Source organism: Microtus pennsylvanicus, chromosome 3 (genome assembly GCF_037038515.1).
Source record: "Microtus pennsylvanicus isolate mMicPen1 chromosome 3, mMicPen1.hap1, whole genome shotgun sequence".
Lineage (NCBI taxonomy): Eukaryota > Metazoa > Chordata > Mammalia > Rodentia > Cricetidae > Microtus > Microtus pennsylvanicus.
The window spans coordinates 9252355-9270545 of NC_134581.1; the positions used below are offsets into that span (position 1 = coordinate 9252355).

General features: G+C 49.8%; 1 protein-coding gene across 2 annotated transcripts in view; it reads right to left on the minus strand.

The window, feature by feature from the left end:
- Positions 1–437: 437 nt before the first annotated feature.
- The window catches only part of Osbpl10 (oxysterol binding protein like 10), a 237531-nt gene continuing 219777 nt past the window's right edge, over positions 438–18191 (minus strand). For both annotated transcript variants that reach the window (XM_075964247.1, XM_075964246.1), the window contains 5 exons: positions 13483–13963; positions 7010–7196; positions 4787–4969; positions 3244–3397; positions 438–1482 (listed from right to left, as the gene is read on the minus strand). In XM_075964247.1, coding sequence (XP_075820362.1) covers positions 1438–1482; positions 3244–3397; positions 4787–4969; positions 7010–7196; positions 13483–13963 — 1050 coding nt within the window. In that variant the 3' untranslated portion in view covers positions 438–1437. The remainder of the gene's footprint in view (positions 1483–3243; positions 3398–4786; positions 4970–7009; positions 7197–13482; positions 13964–18191) is intronic.

Here is an 18191-nt window from a genome sequence, read left to right on the forward strand (position 1 = left end):
AGTTCTTCCCAGGGCTGTTGTTTAGAGAGGGAGTCTCAATTGTGTTGCTCAGGTTGACCCTAAACAAGGTACTCAATCATTTGCTTTCATAGAACTCATAGTAGCCCCTAAGTGATGCTGGTCTGGGGCTTTTTCATGGACGTAAACAGTGTTGGGGACTGAAGACATGGCTCAGTGGTTTAGAGGATGTACTGTTCTTGCAAAGACTGGTTATTCCAGCATCCATGTCTAGCCACTTGCAACTCTGGCTCCAAGAGATCCAACACCCTCTTCTTCAGGCACTGCACTTCCGTGCACATACATAACTCAATTTTTAAAAACTTTTAATATAGTTATTGTGATTAGCAGTACCAAAACAAGAAAACTGAGATTACTCAAAGCTACCTACCAATCAAAACTTTTGAATCCCTAAAAATAACACACACACCAGACACAAGAGTATTTAATGGAAATATATTTGTCTAATATCTACAAAGTGTCAACAGTTGGTCTTAAGAAAGCAGACAAAAGGCACAAAATTAGTATTACTGCAGAGAAGCATTCATGCTACTGGATTTTATAAATATCATTGGAGTGGCAAGGTAAAAAATAAATTAAGCACTCAACAGCAGTCCAATCAGACTTTTCTTTTCTCGATTTTGTTTGGTTCTGTGTTTGACCTCCAAGGCTGGAGACTGATTCTCAGCTGGGACTATGGGGACTCGTGTGCCCCAGTTACAGTGGCTTTCTTGCAGTTTGGGCCAAAATTAAGAAAGAAAGGTACAGACTATTTGTTCTCTTTTCCCAACTAGCTATGAGGCAGTGGCGGTCCATGTAGTGTACGCATGCGTGTATTGAACTTCCAGAGCCCTTTGTCATGACTATGTGATTTGTCTTCTGCTTCGGCATGAAAAGTGTCAGAAAGATGGGCGAAAGCTTCCTGGTGGGCCTGACTCTGATTGCTCCAGAGCCACCCACAGCAGCCACAGGAAGGCCCACTTGCTCTTTCCTGGGCGTGAACTTGAGTCATAACACTCATCAGCAAAGGGTGCCCACTCCCCTTCTGCCAGAGATGAGCCCCTTTCAGACAGAGACTTCAGCCGGCTGTGCCACTTCAACCTGCACGTGACCGGAGTGGGGCTAGTGGAAAAGACCTGAAGTGCAAAACTACCTTGGCAAAGTGGAAAGTAGAAAACATCAAACCTCTTGAATAAAAAGGAGCTCAAGATTACCCAGTTCAGCCTTGGCGGGTGCTGTGCGTGCACACACAGGCCTCAGCTGGCTCTCGAATAAACCCTCAGGCAGAATTTGGGGTGCAAGTTTCACAGTATAGAACCCCTCCCTCTGACTTGGATGCTAACAAGAGGCTCAGCAAAAATGCCAACAGAACCTTGATACTGTACCACTTTAATTCCTACAAACTCAGGCCCACTGAGGGCAACGCTGCACCTCCACCCGTCAGTGTGTCTTCCAGAGAGGGTTGAAGTACACCCAGCCATCACCCTGCAAGAGAAGAAGGATCTCACAGCAGAGAATTGAAAAGCAAGGACCCCTCCCACCCAGCCAGCCAGGTGAGCCTTAGACTGGCCAACGCCAACAACTCTCCTCCAAGCCGGTCTTCCCCAACCCTGGCACTTGCTGAGCTTATCTAAGGATACAGTTCTCCCCTCCCAGCTGAGATAGGAAGACTCATTTGCTTTTAAAATGTGGGGTCTTGACAGTTTCTCTCTAGATGACTTTGCAAAAAATTCCGAGACGGGGGGGGGGGGGGGGGGGGGCGGGGTACAGAAGAGAGGCAGGGTAGATGAATCAAAGGGAAAGGAAAGGTAACATGAAACATCCACCCACCCCAAAAATGAGACTTTTTGGCAGGTGTCTGTCTGTCACAGTACATCGAGGACAGACGCCACAGGACACCACCCCTCAGTCGCCAGGTGAGAAATTGATGGCACGTGTAAGCGGGTGACAAACCAGAAGGGACTGCACAAGGCAGAAAACAACAATCCTGGTATCAGGGTGATATTATCTCCAGTCCTCCTGTTACAGATCTGTTGGCTTTTATCAAGCCCCAGGGATAGAACTTCAAGAACAAATTTCCACATAAGTCAGGCAAGCTGTCTCAAAGACAGGAGTTACCTCAAGGAAGGCTTCAAGAATTTCTGTCCCCTGAGCGAGCCCCCCCACCCCACAGGAAACCCTTCAAGGCAGTCTCCCAAGTACCATCAAGTCTGAAGTTCCAGCCCTGAAATGCAGCCAGGCAGCCACCGCCTCCTGTTCCTGCCCATAGGTCACCCCTGCCCCACCCAGGCCACAGGGCTTCCCTAGCTATCACCCCACAGCCAGAAAGCACAATCCATTCTCATAGTGGGAGTTAGAGACTAGCAGCTGGCCCCCACTGACCCATTCTGACTGGCTCCTGGGATTGAAATTTGTATAAACTCTTAGCATACAAATATTGCAATCCTTGTTAAAAAACTGTCCTGGCTCCTCACAAAGAATCAATGTGATCTGGATGGGAGACTGAAGCTTGAGCTTCCCACTCACTAGCCACACAGCTGAGGATGACCTTGAGTCTCTAAAGCACCTCCACATCCAGTGGTGCCAGGGAAGCAGCCTATAAAAGGAGGGTCTATCCCTAGATCCCTACCCGTTACTTCCTGAACAACCCATTACACATTGATACAATCTAGAATCAACCAGAGAGGGGTTGTCTATTAGGCAGGCTTGTGGCCCTGGCTGCAGCATCACCTGGGTTATGTTCATCACATGACCATGAGATCCTAAGCTGTTAAGACAAAGGGATGATAACTGTGACCTGGAGCTGTGAGCCAAATGACCCTTTCTCCTCTAAGTTGCCACAGCCACAGGAGGCAAAACTAAGATTGACCTCAAAGGAACGCAGGGCACCTTGCCTGCTTCCCTGTGTTGTGGGAGTGGGGTGGGATAGGAGCTAGCATTTCAGGCTGAGGACCCTACTGAGCTCTGCTCTGTGTGACCCTTCCATGTGACCCACACATGGAAGGTCAGTACTCAAATGGGGAGGCTTAAAGGGCACCCAGATATAGAGAGGGAATAGAGGCAGAACAGGTCAAAGTGCCCTCCTTGGCTTGGCTAGCCAGAAGGGTTTCGGAATGGAGGAACACTGCAGGGGAAGTGACAGCTGCTTACTTCCTCCCTCAAGATGAGGTCCAAAAGCCGTATCAGGGAAATCCTAATTCAAATTCCAGCCCAGAGACCCGGGCCAGAGCTTAGTAGCAGGGTTACCTCTGGGATGAAGTACTTGGGCCGCCAAGGTGTGCGAAGGGTCTCCCGTCTCCGCTCTTCCACCCTCTGCTTCTCCTCCAAGCGTCGCTTCTGCTCTGTGGCTGCATCCATGTCCCCGAGCCGCAGGTAGTGGGTGACTTCCTGCCAGAGGTTCCTAGAAAGAAAACCTTCAGGTTGAGCCAGCTATTGGGGTGACAGTGGCCAGGCAGGGAAGGAAAGGTATCTAGGCAGCTGTCTGCAGAAATCCAGTTCAGGCATCCTGAAACACCAGAGCCAGGGCTGGACCCTGGGCTCCTTGGTAACACATCTGCTGCCTCCACACAACCTGTCCTGGTGTTCTGAGACTCCTGGAAAGAGCAGGCAGGGTACCGCCGCCCCAGGCACCCCTCTAAATGTTTTAGAGAAACTTAATCCTCATGACCCAACGACACAGGTGGCTATATAATTAGCAACTGCATTTTGCAGAGAAAACTAATGTCAAGTGAGTGTGAAAAACAGGGAACCTCAGAAAAGCCCAGAATGGCAAACTGGGAAAATTTGAAAGGGTGGGTCATCAAGAGGAAGCCAGGGGTGCCCCCAAGAGGTTGCCAGATTAGCACAGGGTGTGGCGAGAGCGACCCCTCCAGGCCTACCTCTGTGACCCAAGACAGGACCTTTGCTCAGAACCGTATTCTGGTCGTGGGGGCTCAGATGGACAGACAGTATCTTGAGGCCCCCACTAGGGTAGTCTGGCAATGAAAATGGCTGGCTGCCACCACAGCAGAGCTGAGACAACTGGACAAGCTATGCTGATGTCACTTGGGACCTAGTAAGGATGGTGGGAACAGGTGCATAGAGCAGCCACGGCACACCTCAAGTAGACAGTGCAATTTCTCGACAGTCAGCTTCCTATGGCCCTTGTTACTGCTTTTCCAGATGGGGTCTTATGGTGTCGCCCAGGCTGCTGCCTCAGTCTCCTGTGGTTACAGGCAGGCTTGTGCCGCCATGCCCAGCACTGTGTCTGAATACATACATAGAAGAAAAGACAGCAACCCCTCTCTAACTCCAGGGCTAGGTTCCTTCCCTGCTCTCTGCAGGGTTCCAAGTACCCAGAGGCTGAACCTCATCCTGGGACTGCCCCTAAGCTGTGCCTGCTTCTACCAGGAGCATAGGCTGTGTGGAGTTGATTTCCCCGCCTGTGCGCTCAGTATTTTAAAAGGAACATTGCCCATCTGTCTAGAAAGAAAAAAGGAAATGTTCACTGCTTCCCTACGTAAGTTGTTCTCTCAATTACCAGCAACTCTGTGATTAATTTACAATCAACCAATAATAGAGCAGTTGGGTTGACAAGCTTTTGGGGACAGATGGCACAAGTCTGCCAGACAGTGGATGACAGTCCACTCTTAAGAGCAGAACCACACGTCTGTCCCCAATGGACCCAGCAGGAGAAATTCAGATGACTAAAGAAAGCAACCCCTGGTCCTTTTCCATCAGCTGTACTGCTTAGGTTTCCCATGGGTCCCTCAGTGAAGGCAGCTGGGGCAGCTGTGCTGGGCAGGCATACCTGGACTCCATGGGCCCCTGCTTCTCCAGAGGTCTGAGCTTCTTCGGGTATACGGGAAGGGCAGTCGTGTCGATGACTTTGGTCTCCCCGTTGCTGTAGGTGAACTCCAAGGTGCCGTTCCATTCCCCATGCGCTTTGCAGACGATGGTGTTGGTTGGGTTGTGTTTCACTTCGGCTGTGACCCTGCATTAATGAATGAGTCAAACTAATCCAAAGGGAACTCTAGTTCAGAGACTCTTAAAAGCAGCTCAGGGAGAAAAAAATGTTTTTGCAGCTTGGCTCAAAACTGGGTCTTAGAAGAAGATGCAATAATCTTGATAAGAACATGAAAAGAAGATGGGATGTTGGCTTATCCCTGTTACCCCCAGCACTTAGGAAACAGGCGGAGGAATCTAGGCCAAGACTGAGCAGGGCTAGGTGGATAGGTAGATCTCGTATCAAAAAGATTGAACAAAAGAGAGGTAGAAAACAAGAAAAAACATGAAATCCTAATCAGGTCTGAAGATGATCAACAGTAAGAGTGGTCAGAACCCACTTCTCTGATCTGATAGACTCACAAGTGGTTATATACAACGCCGTTTGTCACAAAGATGATCCAACAGTAAATCGAAATAGATTCTCTACTCCCCAGACAGCATCTCCTGGTGCTGCACTCGTACCACCAGAGTAGGAAGAATTTCCCCATCCTTAAATAAGACCTGTGGTACATGCCTGTAAACCCAGCATCTGGGGCAGGGCCCGGAGGACTACAAATTTAAGGTGTCTAGGACGTATGACAGCTTGTCTCAGAACTAAAATCCCCTATCTGATCTGGAGAACCCAGGGATCTGTGTCTGAGTGGGAAGAAATGCCCCTGGAGCAAGTCCTCAGGACTCAGTGGCCCAGCGTGTGCTGAGTTTCCCGTTTGCTTTTCCTATTTTCATTTATTTTACCTATGTGTTTTGGGGAGAGGTATATACATATGGGATGTAGATGTCTGTGGAGATCAGAGGTATCGGATTGCTTGAAGCTAGTTATATAAGTGTTTGCGAGCCATCCAGTGTAGATGCTGGGAACAGAACTCTGGTTCTCTGAGAGAACAGTAAACATTCTTAACCTCTGAGCTATCTCTGGTCTGAGTATCCAGTTTTCAAATGTAGGCTTGGAAGCCACCTTTCTTGGCCTAAGAGCCATTCAGGTTCCAGGTGGACAAGCCTACTGGTGGGAAGTATGAGTGGTGTGCTGGCCAAGGGTGCACAAGGCCCTCCATGGGGAAGACACAGCTGCATGCTTTTGGTGATATAGCTATCGTCTTTCAAATGCCAGCATGTTAACCGAATGCTGGCAAGAAACAGGCCCAATCAGCTCCAACTCCAGTGTACTGCTGAGGGTGTCTGTGTGTGTCCCCAAGCTAATTCTAACAAAGTCCAAGAAGCAGCAGCTTGGGTATTTGAGGTCTGCACGATGGCAGGCTTGCTTCAGTCAGAACATGAGAATAAGTCTGTCCTTCCTCCAATAGTAACCTCTCCTTCTGTTGGAGACCTGGTTTCCCAGCTTCTAAGGATGGAGACATGGTCTGTGGCTTGGGTGCCCAGGATTCCAGGAGCTGAGAAATGGGGGCCACCACAATGCCTGTGCCTGCAGAGCATTGCACCATAAAGTGTGTCTTCTGCATTACATCAGACTGCCCATAAACGGTGAGTAGGGATGGCCCCAAAGCCTACCCTATGAAATGGGGGGAAGAGGTGTCTTTTCAAGCAAAAACTGGTCACTCTGTCTTGATGGTCAACTCATCTACTGAAATGCCATCTTTTTTAGGGTAGAGAGTGCTGGGGGATTGAACCAGGTCTTTGTGTATGTCAGGCAAACACTACCAGTAAGGTGCGTCCCCAGCCCTTGACTTTTGGAGACAGGGTCTCACTATGTTATCTGAGCTAGCCTGTAGTTTGCGGTGTAGCCCGGACTGGACTGGAACTTGAGATTTTCTTGGCTCTGCCTCCAGAGGACTTGACTTATGGATAAATGGCATTCTGCCTGGCTAGAACTCAATGTTTTTTTAAGTGACAAGAGCGCATGGATCATCAAGCTAGCCTAGTACTCAAGGATTACCTTGAACTTCTGATTCTCCTGCTTTTGCCTCCCAACTGCTGGGATTACAGATGTGCCTACCAAGTCTCCTTTCTGAAAGGGTGAGGGGACTTGGGCACAAAGAGAAATACAGCCAGAATCCTGGCCACTTCCTACCTGTGGACCTTCCCGCCGTAGAAGGGCTTTGTGTGGAATGTCACGGTGGCAGAGTACCCGGTCTTGGCACAACTGATGTTGACCTTCCCTCCAAGCTCCACCCATGGGACAGTGAGGATAGAGCGGGCGTAGGCACTGGGCAGCGTGAAGACGTATTCTTCCCCATGGTCCAGGAGCCGAAGCACACCTCCAGGAGAGAGGGAGAGTCAGGCCAGCAGGAACAGGCAGAGAGGAACGGGCAGAGAGCATGAAGGTAGGAACACTCGGGTGGGCACCCCAAGAGAGTCCTGGAACAAACGCCGTGCCTCCCACCTCGACAGAGCTCTCTGTTCGCTGCCCTGCGTTCTGCTGTCTGAACATGCAGAGCTCTAGAAAACACCACAAGCAAGGTGGGCCTGCTCTGTCATCTGAGAGGACAGTAGTCATGGGGCAGAGACACCATTGTGGCTGTGATCAAGGCAGTAGGCGAGAGGTGGCCAGTGCCAAGGAAGACCCTGTCAGGACAAGTTAACCTAGAAAAGGAAGGTGCCCCAAGGAAGGGGCTAGGTATAAGATGAAACAGGTGCCCAGACCCACAAATGCAATTCTCTCGGTGAGAAGATCAAGGAAAGAGTCTGTGTAAGGGTGGTGTGCAGAGGTGTGCTGGCTGAGCAGAGTCACAAGGAAGGGAAAGGCTCCAGTCTCGCCCCACGGCTGCTGGAGTGTGAGTTCCCATGAACAAGCACCTTACCCTGCATATAGCTCCCTGCTCCCCTTCAGTACTGAGACAAGGGCGCCCACCATCAAGAGTACCATGAGCCTACACACGCGATAGCTCTGTCCATTAAATGGATATACATGACGAAAAGTAGCTTGTGATGTTCCCTCCCAAGGCTCGTGGCTCCCCAACCTGCAAGAATGAAGACTGCGGCCAACGGTCCCCATGAGGACTGAGTGCTCACTGGTCACCAGTCTCCTGAGAACTTTATATGGTGCCCTTCAAGGCCCTGCAACATCTCACAGCGAGCAGGGGACAACTGATGCCGGAGACAGAGCCTAAGGGGCACTGCCAGTCCTTGTTTCCTGGAATCAAGAGTGGAGAAATGTCGAGGAGCGGGAGCAGATGAAGGAGAAGAGAGAATGCACGTGGGGCGGGGTGGGCAGGACCAGAGGTCTGCAGTACAGTGAGGAGAGAAGGAACCCAGCTCTCCAGGGTCCAGGGTCCAGGAGCCACAGTGCACACAACACACTACAGGCTCTCAGCTAAAGCCACGAGGGTTCCAACTCCTGCTCATGGACCAACTGCCTGCTTCTGTGAACCCATGGAGCCATACCTGCCTCGACCACCAAGCTTGGAGGGAGGCTAACCCCCAGGGTCTGAGGGAATGGAAACAAGTGAGGCTAGCTCTGCGGGCTCACAGCCACCCGAGGACACTTAATGCACATATGAAAGCCACCTTCTTTCTTCCACCCGACCGAAAACCTACAGTATCAGAACAGACTGGCTCTTCCCGCCAGCTTCTCCAGCTCACTCGAGCATTTGACCCGAATGCCTTCTGTCCCAAAAGAGAAACTCCGGCTCCTGTGTTCTATAACCTTGACATTCCTTCTGTGCCTCAGAGAGACACCCTCCCTGTGGCCCCATCCCCATCATCCCATCCACACACTTACTATCATCAGGGCTTCTGACCAGAGCCCTTTCAGAAGGAGCTAGCCTGAACATCTGTCTCAAAGCCTATGTTTGTGTAAGACTTTCCCAGACTGGGCAGCTTAAGAAGACAAAAGGCTAGAGCTAGAAGGTGGAAAAGAGAAATCACAGGTGGCCCACACCTGTCATCCAGAGGCTGAGGCAGGAGGACCAAGAACACAAGGCCGACCTGGGTGATACAGTGAAACCAGACCGCCTCAAAGAAAAGGGAAAAAAGTCACCAGCGTGGTCCTGTCGGTCTCTGTTCTAAGTTCCTAGATTCCTCAAGCTCCAGTCATGTCCCCAGAGAAAAGTTCTGACAGGGAGGAGGTTCCTGGGCCTCTGAGAGGAGCTTCCAGTCACTTCTAGGCCTCCATACACACTGCAGGTTTAATGGCCACTCGCTGGTTTTGAGGGTTCTTTTTCAGTGTAGACGTGGCCCTTAAAACATGTACAACAGTTAGAAGGGAATCTCGGGGAGGGGTTGTCTAGACAGGCTAGCTGGCCTGTGGGTGTGCCCGGGAGGAGGTTTAACTGGGCAAATTAAATGGGAATGTGCACAGTGCTATGCCACAGGTCGAAGTCCTGAACCAAATGAGAAGAAAGCAAGGTGAGCACCAATGTGCATCTCCTGTTGTCTTCCAATGGAGACACAGTGTGCCCAGCTCTCTCAAGCTCCTGCTGCCACTTCCCCACCATGATGGACTGTTCCCTGCAACTGTGAGCCCAACAAACGTTCTCCCTTAAGTTGCTTTTGTGTTTACTACAGCAACGGTAAAGGAAACTAGACGATAACCCCCTCCGGGTGGGCAGCGCATCTCCCACAGCCTTTGTGTCTGCTGTGGGACTAATTCAGGGCTAAACCTGCCTGTCCTTAACCAGGACATCTGGATACCCACGTGCTTGCTGGAGCCCACACCAAGGGCTATGTCAGTCACCTGTCAGGTGAATGGATGGTTGAACAGAGAAGAAAGTCTTTCTAGAGTGCATTATCAATAAGGAGGTAAACAAAGCAGCAGCCTAGGGGTGGGAGCTTCTCTAGAAAATACCTGTACAGCCAGGCAGTGGTGGCACACTCTGGAGGTAGAGGCAGGTGGATCTCTGTGAGTTCAAGGCCAGCCTGGAATACAGAATGAATTCCAGGATAACCAGGGCTGTTACACAGAGAAACCCTGCCTAGAAAAAAACAAAACAAAGCAAAACAAAAAAAGAAAGAACACCTGTATTTCATCTATAAAGAATTGATTGTGCTGGGCACTTGGGGGCCAGAGGCAGGAGGATCACTGCAAGTTCAGGGCCAGCCTGGACTAAATAACGAGTTACAGGGCTGTAGAAAGAGCCTCTGTTTTAAACAACAAAGCAACTAAGGAACTATCTGTAGGGGATTTAGAATAAGTAATAAAATCAACTAGAATAACCCAAATCCATTTTTTTCTAATTTTATTTCTATATCGTGTGTGGGCGTGGGTATGGGGTATGTGGTATGTGTGTGTAGCAACCAGAAATTAATTAGTGGGAGAAGTTCTCCCCTTCCGCCATGTGGGTCCTGGGGTTAAACTCAGGTTTTGAGGCTCCTGAGTGCCTCTTACCTACTGAGTCATCTTGCTGGTCCCAAATTTTGTTTTCCAATGAAGACCCAAGGACACAGTCACTGCAAACTTAGACCTCCCTCGGCCCTACCGAGCCTGTCTGAGCTTTCCACTCAACCACAACTCTGTGGGGATCCTCCCAGTGCTTCCCAGGGTGGCACCCTGGCCTGCATCTGAGGAACACGCTGTGCTCAGGAAAGGAGCCTGACAGAGGACAGGCCCATAAGGAAATGCCTGCCCTCACATCTCTGGGCCTCAGCAGCCCTGGCTGTGCCCTTAGAAGGTCTTGAAGGTACCTGGGCCAGGCACCATTCTCTTGTTGCTTAGTCACCCCATCACAAGGTCCCGAATCAGTGAGCTTGAGAACTTTCTGGAAGTGTCTCAGGTTCTGATTACCCATCGGGAACAGAAGCTTGTAAACTCAAGGAGTCCCCAGCATGGGAGATCTCACAGACTGCTACTTCACACAGCCTACAAATATCACCGGTTGTATGCCTGTATTCCCTCTCTCTCCCCAGATCCTGCTGGGTCTGCACTCAGACAGCACCTCACACAAAGGCCATCTAGATCACCAGTGACCTCCAGGCCCAGACACGAGTGGTCATATCTTTGTAGGGTTGCCCAGCATGGTCTGCCCACAGCTACCCACTCCTCCCGTGGATACTGAAATGGGTGGTTTTATGGTGTCAACTTGACACAAGCTAGAGTCATCGGAGGAAGGAGCCTCAGCTGAGGAAATGCCTCCTTGAGATCCAGCTGTAAGGCATTTTCTCATTTGATCAATGCAGGAGGGCCAGGCCCATGGTGATTGGCGCCATCCCTGCGCTGTTGGTCCTGAGTTCTGTAAAAAGAGGTGTATCTCTGGGGGCTCTGAGGTTTCAGATACCAGATCTCTCTCTCTCTCTGCCTTCCTCTTTCAGATGGGATATAAACCTCACTACTGCTCTAGCACCATGCCCATCGGCCTGTGCTATGTTCCCACCATGCTCGTCCTAGACTCACCTCTGAAACTGTAAGCAAGACCCATAACCAAATGTTTGCTTGTATAAGCTGCCTTGGTCATGGTGTCTCTTCACAGCAATAGAACAGTGACTAAGACAGCCCCCCAAGGTGCTACAGGTCCCACCCCCAAGAACTCATTTACCAGAAAAGGGAAGGGGATGATTTTTAGTGACCTTTTGTGATGTAGAGAAGTCACAAAAGTCACGCACACATACATGGCTGTTGCTAAGGTCAAGTCAGCTGAGAGCCAACGCCCTTGTCTGGGTGCAGCGCCTCTTTTTCTATACTCTCCTTTCCCCACAAGCTGACATCTATGTTCATTTATCGTGTGTCCAGTGTTCTGCCTGCATGTCTGCCTGCTGGCCAGAAGAGAGCACCTGATCTCATTACAGATGGTTGTAAGTCACCATGTGGTTGCTGGGAATCGAACTCAGAACCTCTGGAAGAGCAGCCAGTGCTCTTAACTGCCAAGCCATCTCTCCAGCCCCTTACGTCTATGTTAAATGTCTTCCTAAACTCCAAGCCTGTTAATAACTTGCTGGATCTGAAATCATTTTCCTCAAAGCAACCAAGAATGCTGGTTTCACCTGAGTAGGGACCTGTGAATGAGTTCCTCAGGTGGCTGCTGCTGGTGGCATGGAGCCGCCGGGTCTCTGGCCCACACCCCACCTGACACTCACAGTGCCACACTCCCAGCACGGCCTATCCGTTAACAGCTCCCCCAGCCTCCTCCGGGGCCTAGGGCCTTCCGTCTTTTCCTCCACCGTCTCAACACAGAACTCCGCTGGCTCCCTCTCTTATTCGTTAGTTACACAGAAAGATGAGCAGCTTCACACTGGGGGGTGCGCGGATCTCTTCTCAGCTCTTTGTTCAAGTATCCCTACATCCTAGGGCAGAGCCTAGCACCTGTAAGTGCTCAAAATTTGCACAGAAGAGCTGGCGAGATGGCTCAGCAGGTAACGGCGCTTGCTGCCAAAGCTGAAGACCTGAGCTGAATTCCCCAGAATCCACATGGTGGAAAGAGGAAACCACTTCCTATAAGTTGTTAGATCTCCCTCCATTCTTCTCCCTCTCCTTCTCTCTCCTCTCTCCCTTACACACTTTTTAACTATACATAGATAAACATATATAAACACCCATATATTTATATATGCAATTTTTAAAAACTTAAGTGCACACAGTGAAAGTATCCTTCAGTGATGGGGTCTGAGAAGGGCTCTTAAGAAACCAAGAGATTGGAAGTCAAATTGTGGGGTTTTGTACTTTTGCTTATTTTCAAGGATGAGAATTGTGGAGTCTCAGATGGATCTCTGACTCAGAAGGAGTTAAATAAGCACTAACATAGACGCCATAACTTAACAGGCCTTGCCGGATTTCTTGCCACAATGAACAAACCGTTCACAGCTCTTTCCTAAGATAAGAAGGTACTGTCCATCCACCAGTGAATGATCAGCCCATTCTCACTGTGGGACCCCAGCACAGGACCAAAGACTTGCCTGGAGGGACTCCTCTGGGGAGCTTTCATAGGCAACCGCTGTCCTCATAGTCTGGAAGCCAGAACACGGGCAAAACCGAACACATTTAGGGCCACGCACTCATGTGGTCACACACTCAGGACCGGGCCACGCATTCATGTGTGGTCACACACTCAGGACTGGGCCACACACTCATGTGTGGTCACACACTCAGGACTGGACCACACACTCATGTGTGGTCACACACTCAGGACCGGGCCACGCATTCATGTGTGGTCACACACTCAGGACCGGGCCACACACTCATGTGGTCACACACTCATGTGTGGTCACACACTCAGGGCCGGGCCACACACTCATGTGTGGTCACACACTCAGGGCTGGGCCACACACTCATGTATGGTCACATACTCAGGACCGGGCCACACACTCATGTGTGGTCACACACTCAGGACCGGGCCACACACTCATGTGGTCACACACTCAGGGCCATCCACGGCCATCTAAAGAAGGTGGTTCTGGAAGGAGGTTGTGTAACTGCACTGTGTGTGCACAGAAGCTGTGACCCATCCCTTCCATCCATCACTTAGGACACTGGAAATCAGCCACACTGGTCCAACATCCATCCCTCTTTCCCACTCTCCCACCCCCATTTACAAATAAAACATGCACAAAGCATCCATTGCTTGTCTCAAATGCAAAGGGCACCGGGTAAGACTCCAATTAATGACAATGGCTTACCTTCGCCTATCATGGAGACCCCCACGGACATGCCCATGAACTTGCTTTTGGTCCATACGTGAGTGTTGACACATAGTCTCTTCTCCTTGCACTCACAGTAGAAGCAGGAGATGGGCGGATGATGGGACACCTGCTCAGCCACAAACCTGAGCTTATAGCTTTTACCAGGGTCGTCAGCCAGCAGATGCTCATGGCAACTAACGGGAGAATGGGGAGAAGTCCTCTTCGACTTGACTCTGTCCTTGGGGACCTCCCAGGAGCAGTGAAAGGTCTCGCCGATGATGGGGTTGTAGGGCTTCTTGGCCAGGGTGCCTTTGCGGCCCTCGTGGAAGGCTGTAAGATAGTACTCCACAAAGCTAATGACTCTCTCCTCCGGCGTCGCCCCAGCAGTGATGGCCAGCAGCAAGTCGGGGTGTGCCATGAAGTCTGCGTACATCTCCAGCAAGGACCGCTTCTCCAGAATGAACGTGGGGAGCACCACCTGCATCGAGGACACAAAGGCGACAGGGCTTGTGGTTGCTTGGTCTGAGGAGCGGCTGCAGCCACTGCAGGCTCAGCCCCAGAGGCCCAGGCCGGGAGTGAGGCCCTTGACTGGTGCATCAGTGACAATTCAGAGGGGTTGGGAGTGATAGTGGTCACTCCTCCGTGCACAGGACTGTTCTGGGTGATTTTCTTCTTTGCTCACCTTAGTTAATACAAGAACACACACTCACTCATCCTCTCCTTTCTGTCTCTTTCTCTTTTCCCTGTGAAGGCTCTTCTAACACACATCTTTGTGAATTCCTTGTGTTTCGGCTAACACACATCCCCCATTCCATTCCTGTCACCTAAGGGAGAACAGCCTAGTAAGGCTTGTTTAAAATTATTACATCTTATTTATTTATTATGGGGGCACACCTCTTCTGATGCACACGTGGTAGCCAGAGGGGCACTTGTTGAGATTGATTCTCTCCTTTCACCATGTGAGACCTGGGAGTTAAACTCACGTCGTTGGGTTTAGCTCAAGTACCTTGACTTGCTAACCCATCTTTTTAGCCCAGATAGGATTTTCTTTTTCGTCCCTCCCCACACACACACACACACACACATCAGTGACAGTACACTCTCTGTGCTTCCAGAAAAAGGGCCACTGTGTCCTGTTGGTCCAGGAGGCCAGGCAGACAGGGTCTCACCACCAAGAGAGTCTAAGTGGGCATGGTATTAGAGTGGTGTGTGAACCCAACACAATCCGGGCAGGGGGCCCAGAGTGGCGGTCCATCTGCTAGCAAGTGCCACAGAGCCGCCCTGGGGAAAAAGAATGTCCTCATTGCAGCTACGGAACTGCTCCATGTGGCAGGACCTTGGGAAAGCAGGATATGACACAGGAAAAGGGGCTGAGCTCACAGAATCATCTGAAAAGAGACGGCTGGGGCAGTCCCTGGGTCTGTTACCAACCTGTGACTAAAGGGGAGGCACAGTGGGACAGACAAAAGGATTACCAAGTTGGCTCAAAGGAAACCCAAAGGGTCACTCGAGGCCTGTACAACCGACTAACCAGGTCACATAGAGCAAACAGAGGTCACCTGAACTTGTCACCTCCTATCGCCCTGGGGTCCCTGCAAAGTGACTCCCCATCCGGCTTCAGGGCCTACTCACTCAGCAGCAAAGCTGTACATTCTCTACCTGTGGCAGCCTTGAGGCAGGAGAACAGGTAAAAGTGTGGAGACTCGGGAGGGAAGGAGCACTCACCACAGAGTCTGGTTGAAGCCTCTTTGTGGCAGAGAATCCAGACTCCAGAAGTCACACACACACCCCGCCCCCAGGCCAGGTCACTGAGCAGGCTGTCAGCACAGAGGCAGAAAGTCAAGCCAAAGTCCCCAATATATGGCCTCAATACTCTCCAAAATGTTTTCTGGGAATCTCATGAACACAATTATTAACTTTATTTATAGTGTGGGCATCATAACTTCCTGAATCCCCGAGATCTCCACTTTCACCTAGTTTGTTAGTTGTAATCCTGCCGGGTTCGCCTCAACCCTCTCCCACCCCACCCCTACACTCCTTAAATTCTTTACAACCATTTAACAAAAATAACTTTAAAAAGGTAAAATTAATCAAAGTTGAGCAAGTACGATGGGTTAGGGGGTCAAGGTATTTCCTGCCAAGCCTGTTGACCTGAGTTCAGTCACTGGGACCCACGTTGAAGGAGATGAAAGCCAACTCCCAAAAGTAGTTCCTTGATTTTATACATGAATGGCGTACTGCTTCCTTGCCCAGCAAAATCAATAAACATAGTAATGTCTATGTGACTATTCTGAAGGAAACGATGTGGCTCTTCTCTGAAAAGCCAACACCTGCCATTTTGGTCATGGTTTACTCTCTCTCCAAGACCATCATTTTCTTTTAACCCCAGGGCCTAAAATCCATATTAAAATCTCTCTTAATAAACTCTTAATCTGCTCCATGATAGCTCATCCCGAAATTCCTTTCTGTGAGGAAGTCACAAATCTAGCTTCATCTGATTTGAGGTCCCTTAAGAGAATAAGTAACTTCTCCTTAGAGTGCTACAGACAACAGTTTGGAGTCATGTCCCGGCCACCTGTCTCTGTCTCTCTGTCTCTGTCTCCATCTGACACACACACACACACACACACACACACACACACACACACACACACTGCCAGCCAGCCTTATTTTGCTCTTTTCTGTTGGGACTAATCAAGTCCTGGCCTTCAGCTGCTCTTCCCTGCTAGAACCATCCAATTGGAGAGACTAAATGCTGTGCCTTCCCTAGAGGATCAGAGAATGGGATTTTCACCTGTTGGCCATTGACTGTTGGTGCTATTAAATAGCCTCCATGATGCTATTAAAGGGGGGCTTTTGTACCAGTGATTGCAGGTCCGTGGTTGGTCTGTCTCTGCGTGTGTTTCCTCAACCTCCAGCCCCTTGCCCGAAGCTCGCGAGCTGGGTTCTAGCACATAGAACATGGGGGGGGGGCACCTTTCCACATGGATTCATGGGGTTTTAGAGCTGGCAGCCCGCCAGGCTATACATTAACCTAACTTGACTATCGCCCCAGTTTAAAGCTCTGTAGCTACGGCTCCATTGCTTTTCTGTTTAATTACGTGGTGTGGGAAGTCCTTTTGTATATGTGTTGTTTTTATTGGTTAATAAAGAAGCTGCTTTTCACCAATGGCTTAACAAAATAAGATTTTATATATATATATATATATATATATATATATATATATATAGAGAGAGAGAGAGAGAGAGAGAGAGAGAGAGAGAGAGAGAGGAGGTGGAGTCAGAGAGATGCCATAGAGCCGCCAGAGAAAAAAGATGCAAGTTACCAGCTGGATCCTTGCTGGTAGGCCACAAACCTCATGGGAAAATATAGAATAATAAAAATGGGTTAACCAAAGATACAAGAGTTAGCTAACAATATGCTTAAGTGATTGGCCAAGCAGGGGTTTAAATAATATAGTTTCTGAGTGGCTGTTTCGAGTCTGGGCAACTGGGAACAATCAAGCGGCCTTCCAACAACAAATTGGTGCACCAACGTGGTCATGTGCACATAAGAAAGAGTGCAGGTGCCTGTGGGAGCCAGCAGAGGGCATCTTAGGTCCCCTAGAATGGGCATTTTAAGCAGCTGTGAGCCACTCGGGTGCTGGAAACTGAACTCCGGATGAGCCCTTCATTCAGCCCAGCAGGCTGGGCTTTCTAAAAACTCTTGTGAGTGATCTGGATACAAAAGAAAAGATGTCCAGAAGAGAGGAAGCAGGCCAGTGTGTCTGGAAGAGAGAAAGCAGGCCGCTGTGTCCGGAAGAGAGAAAGCAGGCTGCTGTGTCCAGAAGACAGAAAGCAGGCTTCTGTGTCTTCAAAGCATAATGGTTTCAGCGGAAAGCAGAGAAAGCCAACCCCACGGGGGAGGTATGGTTTAGCAGACAGCTCTTAATATTATTTATCTGTCATTAAAAGGCATGTAAAAAGAAGCAGCAAGATAAAGTCAAGCACAGAACACAATCCAAGTAAATCCATTCAAAGCTTCAGAGAACATTAACTTGTCTCTAGACGATCAAGAGCCGATTTGCATTTGAGGAAAGTCAATCAAATGCAGGAAGAGGAAAACAGTCATCAAATGACAACTGTGGGAATCAAGGCAGATTCCCTAATTTTCTTGCAGCTATAATTCAACTAAACTGAGAACCCAGCTGCCCAGGGATCTCCTGGGCCAGGTGCGCACTCTACACACACAGCCTTGGTACAGCACCTTCCTCACTGTCTGTGTGTCTGTCTGTGGGACCACGCTGTGACAGAAACCAAGCACATGTCCCTAACCCTCCTATCCTTTCTTCCCCCTCCCCTGAATCACTTGGGGGCTCTGGAATGGCTAATCTTCATCATCAGTTTGAACTGATTAAGAATTGTTCAGGATACACACTTCCAGGGATGTCTTTGAGGAAGTTTCCGAAAACGTTTACCAGAAGAGGGAAGACCCACTCCGCTTGTTAAGTGGGGCCTCTCCACCGGTGCAGGTCCTGCACTGAAGAGAATTGCACTGAGCACAGGCATTCCTGTCTCTCAGTTTCCTGACCACTGAAGCAATGCGACCAGCTGCTGGCATGTCTTCCCCATTGTGACACACTGTAGCCCTTTAAAATGTGAGCCCAAACTTCCTGAGCTCTCTGTCTTGTCAGGTGTGGCCCACAGCAATGAGGAAACCTACTTTC